General features: G+C 26.3%; 1 protein-coding gene across 1 annotated transcript; it reads left to right on the forward strand.

The window, feature by feature from the left end:
* The first annotated feature begins 2,002 nt into the window (after positions 1 to 2,002).
* On the forward strand, positions 2,003 to 3,282 carry LOC112687241 (ATP synthase subunit g, mitochondrial-like). Its single transcript, XM_025559842.1, has 3 exons — positions 2,003 to 2,159; positions 2,244 to 2,404; positions 3,134 to 3,282. The coding sequence occupies exons 1-3, from the start codon at positions 2,120 to 2,122 to the stop codon at positions 3,236 to 3,238; spliced, it is 306 nt and encodes a 101-aa protein (XP_025415627.1). The 5' UTR covers positions 2,003 to 2,119; the 3' UTR covers positions 3,239 to 3,282.
* Positions 3,283 to 6,000: the final 2,718 nt, after the last annotated feature.

Genomic DNA, 6,000 nt, shown 5'->3' on the forward strand with positions numbered 1-6,000 from the left:
TAGGTATTATATGTTATCCATGGTTAAACTATAATTGTTTATTACTATTTTTTTATTACTTATTACTATGATAGCGAATGTCTTCTAATAATCTAAAGAATGCAATCTGGAGTTAATATGATGTTGCTAGATGTTAATATAATAACCAGGGTTCATAACTTCTAGCATTTGCATAATTTTTTTGAGAGGTTCTAGAGGTATCTATATGAGCTATAAATTTGTTTCAGATAACCAAGAAGCTACATACGAAATTTTATGTAGCAAATTTTTGCATATTTCAGAGTATAAGTGTTATTTTGCTTTTTTTTCTTATTTTTGGATTTTTGCATGATTTTTTGAGTAGCTTAAAACATTTTTTCTTAAAAATAACAAGTAATTATAGTCATATTAATTGTTCGTATTAGTAATTAATTTGTGTTAATATACTTATTTAATATACTTATATTGCTGCTTTGTAGTAAGCTTTGAAGTTGCGTATGATACCTTGGTCACATGGTTGAATGATTGAAGTAGTATTCTCTGGTAAGAAGATAACTTTTACGTGTCTTAAGCTTATGCATTCAATGATATGAGCGAGAAAATGATCAATAAGTAATAAAATGTTCCAATTGAACTCTTTGTCCCAATTGATCAGCCAATATTTGAAAATTACTGCAATCATCCAAGCGCTTTTTCTCCCTTATAATCTACTGGTAGTGTTTTCACTCCTTTGAAACACCGTGAGTTCTGGCTCTTACCTATTACCTTCAATTTTTGTTTTTCACCATTTATGCTGACACAACCCAAAATTGTGAGTCGCTCCTTGCTTGTTTTTGCCCCTTTGGCTTTGTCACTTTTAAGTGCGTATGTGTTCAGGTAGAGCACTAAAATAAAGCCCAGTCTCGTCCGCATTGAAAATATCAGATGGTGAGTATTGAGCTAGCAAATTGGTCCAATGAGTTTCAAACATAGAGTAATATAGAGTCGCCGATCCCTGTAAAGTCTGCATAATTGATTTGAAGCGCAAATTACAATTATTACTCTATGGTTTCAAACTACGATGTTCTCCCTTTTCTATCAACGTTGAAACCATTGTGACAGTAGTGTCAAAACAATATCATTTTTCCCCATTTTTTTTTGCCAGATCTTCTGCTTTTTGACATAAAAGTGGACCATTAATTCGGACATATTTTTTCCTTACTTGTAAGAATCATTATTTTAACGCTTTGTCTACAACTTCTTCTTTTCTAGCTCTTTTTCTTTTCTTACCACCATTTTCATAGTCCATTGTTACGCGTTGAATATTAGAACGATTTTTTAAAATTCTATTTTATGTTGAATGAGAAACGTTCACTTGTGAAAACCTACATAGTATTGTTTGAATTTATCATATTACTTTATATTACAGCCTACGCTGGGCATTTTTAATTATTCCAAAAATATAAATAACCACACAATCACTTCCGTGATTTCCAATACTCGCGTTAGTGATGGGTTTTGATTAATAATTTCAGAAATCATTTTTAAGTCTTTTTACATATAATTTTATACATCGAATTAAAAATTCAAATATTTTTTTTATGTAGATCTTTCACATAAGAAATAGAAGGAGGGACTAAGTTAAAATAAGTTTTTTAGAGGAGGCAAAATTTGATTATGTGCTTGAGCCATCCCTGGATAACACGTATAGGTCGATAATATTGTCGAATCGTTACACACCTCAAATTCGGAGACGTACATCACATAAAACGCAATCATTTAAAATTATGATTTACTTCAAATATAAATTTCAATAATCTAAAAAATGTAATGTTTCAATCAACAAATCATATCATGTTATATAAAAATTTAAACATTGCTGCCTTGTGAGATTTTAGTATTGGTTTTATACCGGTTTGTATTATGAAATCTATTAAAATAGTTTAGAACGTCTTTGACGTGTAATTCAATTTAAACATTTATATCAATTCATTGATTGGTTGGCCGGGCTACAGCTGTTTATTTATCACTTGACCTGACATTCATTATTTTCAGCCATTATTGCTGTGGGCATCTAGACCTCCCTAATATTTACTACAATCAATTACCGACGGTAATTCTTGTACGAGACTCATAAATTCTGAATTTATAAATCGTTAAAATGAGTGGAGCAGTTACAAAGAAAGTAGGCCTTATAAGCTGTAAGTATAAATTTTTTTGTTTAAAGTGTTCGTAAATATTAACTATACAAATAATAATGTTACTAATATCGTCATTATATTTAGCAATTATTAGTACAGCCAAGCCCAATTTGAATACTTTTATTAAATATGCTAAAGTAGAGTTAACTCCACCTAAATTATCAGACCTACCAGAAGTCAAAAATGAGATTTCCAAAATAATCCAAACAGCCAAAAGTGGTCGTTGGAAGAACATTACGGTCAAGGTATGTTTGTGCATTATAAACTAAATACATACAATTGTAAAATGTTTTGATGTAAAATAAAAAAAAAAAAGGGCGGTGAACACTGAATTTTTAATTGGTACCTACCACCATCAAATAAATATTTTTTTAATATTATAATACAAAGCTTCCTTATGTCCTGGATATAGTGTATTATAATTTATATTCTTTTCTTAAATATAAAAATACTTAGGTACACTTTGTTAAATCATGTAGATACTCAATTACTTGATTTAAAAAAATCTCCCTAACCTATAGAAGTCAGGATTTTACTACATTTTGTATACTTCACTAAAAAGCAACTTATAGTTGATAATTTTGGACTTAAAATATTTAAAATTTAATATAAATATATATATATATATATATATATATATATATATATATTAGCTGCAAAACACTTATAATGAATTACAATCATTAAAATTATTAATTAAAAAAAAAAAAGATTATATATGCCATTATTTTAATTACCAAATGCTACGTTAATATTATATATATATATGAATTTACCTCATAGTGATGTACCAAATTTAACTATTATTATTTTATAATATTAATATTATATATATTATATAATATTATTATAATATTAACTATATTATTTTATAATTCGTAAATTTGGTCATGAATATGGTTTTTCTGTTTTTATTGATATACATAGTATAATTTATCTATATTTAATTAATTTTATTTAATATTTTTTTATAGGATGCAACTATTAACTCACTCGTCGCAATTGAAGTACTTATGTGGTTTTATGTTGGTGAATGTATTGGAAAGAGGCATTTAATTGGTTATGATATCAAGTTGTAAATAAAATAATCTTATAATTTAAAGTAAATGGTACTTCTCCTGATTGTATTGTTTTGTGTCTAGAAATGTTTTAAATTTGTAGAAATGCCACAGTTTTTTCAGTAAAATAAAACAATTACTATTTGTCAATATATCTACAATTAAATAAATAGTAAATCGTAAAGACCATAAGTTATCTGTTTTATTATATCCTGTGAATGTTCATTAATGGTTATAATTATTTTTTAGAGTATATTATTTTTGGTAATAAATGTTATTTTACTAGTATACATAAATATCCTACTGCATTATAGTTTATAATTGACTTACTGATTTTGCCATATGTTTACAGAATATCTAGTATAATTATTTTATTTTCAAAGATATCGTTACAATCTAGAGATGACTTACATTCTCAATTAATACTCTTAAAAGCAACTACTTGGTTGCTCATTAAGTAGGATTATATACCATATGAAGTCACTATTTTAATTAGTTTAAAAAAAACATTGAATATTTGCCAAAAAATTAAATAATTACTAAATAAACTAGCAAAAAAGTTATCCATGACCGTATAGTTTTTATTGTAATTTTAAACATATTGTAGAGAGTTTATGAAAATTGAATACTGTTAGGTGACATTATAACTAATATTATGTACTGTCTCATAAACTTAAAAATACTTCTTTATATCATATTATTTAAAGACTTCCTACATATTATTGTTACATTATAATAGCTTGTACCTTGTGTCTATTTACAAGTATTTTATTTTTATATTTATACTAGCTTAATTACTCATCTTCGCACGAAACATTCTTGGCCGTGACATAGGTTTTAATGAATTATTACTTTACATTATTTAAAGCCAAGTCTGGTGCAACTGTTAGTGGTTATTTAACAAATAAAACAAAAGTTAAAATGAATCAGTATAGTAATTTTGGTAATACTTTTAATTACCTCTGAATTACCGTATTTGCTGGTTCCAATATTTTTTAAAATCCCTTCTTATTGCATGTATTAAATATTGGAGAGACCACCATGACAAATTTCGAGTTCATATAGTTTTGAGATATAGCGATGATCAATGAGTGAGTAATACCTGACGTCTGATGAGAAAATCGTGAGTGTTCAACTCTTTTTGGTTGTTACTGTTGAACCTATGCCTTTTCAACCTTTTGGCAGGCGCGCTACTGTGTATTATACGAGCAGGTGCGTTTCGTACTTTATACGACAATGCTTTTCATATATATTTAATTAAAATGAAGGATAAATAAATAATTTTTAATAGAAATATTTTTTTGTAACATTTTATTTTTATTTATATAATATTTTATGAATTTATACATTTTTTTTTATAATTTTTTATGGTAATTTCAATATAATTGTTAATAAAACACAATTTTTTTTTGTATTTTTTACTAAATAAAAAAAACACAGTATAAATTAATACATTATAAAATAAATAAATAATCGAATTTTAATAATATAATAATATATTATTATAAATATTATTGTAATTAGGGAACGGATTTATATGTAATAAAAAAATAGAAATATGTACATATATATGTAAGTATAATTTATAAAATATGTGCTAAAAACATCCAAATATGAGGGGAAAAAAAAATTATTATTATTATTAAATTATCAAAATGATTTGTTGCATTGAATTATTACAATATCTTTTAAATTATAAAATGTTAAATGTCGCCTATTAGGTATCAAAATATTTTTAAAATTGCTAAATTATCGTTTCACATCAACCGATGTATTAAAACCATATTTCAAGCGCATACTATCAGAAGGCGATAATTCCAAATTTTTAGAAGGGCGTCTTCCACTCATTGTATCATTAATTGTTTTAAAATCAATATAGCCTGGAATTTTTGTCTGTAACAGCATGAATTTTCTTTTTTACAACATCTATTGGTCTGTTTACGAGTTTTAATCGCTGATTCAACAGTTTGCATACTATCATTTGGGGACATATTTTTTATTAATAATTTTATTAAATTATTTTTAATTAAAATTAAATTATTTTCAATGTTTTATTTTGCATAATATTTTGAGCTTTTCCAATAGCGATAGAAGTTTCTGGATCTAATTTTGAAATAATTTCTTGTATTTTCGTACGAAGAAGACGTATGAATGATGAAATGATAAAAATATATTTAAAAATATTTATAAATTAATCAAATATGTAAAAATATGTAATTATACCAAAATATGTAAAATTATGTAAAATAAAAGTATCATCATTTTAATAGGAGTGATTTATATCATAAACATTTCTTATCGAATCTTAAATATCTTGTTTTAATAAAAATATGCATTTACATACAAATCCGTTCCCTAATTATAATAAATGAACGACCAGGGGCGGACGTAATTCGTGCGATCAGACGGAGTTGACTGAAATATACATGATAAAACAAATTTATTATAAATTTTTATTAATCCAGCGCGACGGTAGTGGCGCGAAGCTAAGTAAAAAAAAAAAGCGAAGCGGTCACTACCGTAGTATATTACACGAGCCAGAGTTTGCCCATTGAATGTGTGTAAATTTGCCCGTTTTCTTTAGCCAGGGCTACAGACCTAATGAATGAACGGATTGGTCTGTTTGTGGTATCAATAGATCGGGCATGATTTGTAGATTATACCTTTGTAATTTTCGAAAAAATTGGTTGAATAATAACGAATATATTAGCAAAAAAGTCAAATATTTTTGAAGCAAAAAGAAATTGTGCTCGACCGTTTTTAGTTATTACGTTTCAGGCAGC

The sequence above is a fragment of the Sipha flava genome, unplaced genomic scaffold, assembly GCF_003268045.1.
Source record: "Sipha flava isolate LNK unplaced genomic scaffold, YSA_version1 338_pilon_pilon, whole genome shotgun sequence".
In the NCBI taxonomy this organism is placed as follows: Eukaryota; Metazoa; Arthropoda; class Insecta; order Hemiptera; family Aphididae; genus Sipha; species Sipha flava.

Excerpts from the sequence above, each read along its gene's own strand:
- LOC112687241 (XM_025559842.1), top strand. The coding sequence starts at position 2,120 with ATGAGTGGAGCAGTTACAAAGAAAGTAGGCCTTATAAGCT. Across the intron at positions 2,160-2,243 it reads GAAAGTAGGCCTTATAAGCT|CAATTATTAGTACAGCCAAG; the intron begins GTAAGTATAAAT and ends CATTATATTTAG. Across the intron at positions 2,405-3,133 it reads GGAAGAACATTACGGTCAAG|GATGCAACTATTAACTCACT; the intron begins GTATGTTTGTGC and ends ATTTTTTTATAG.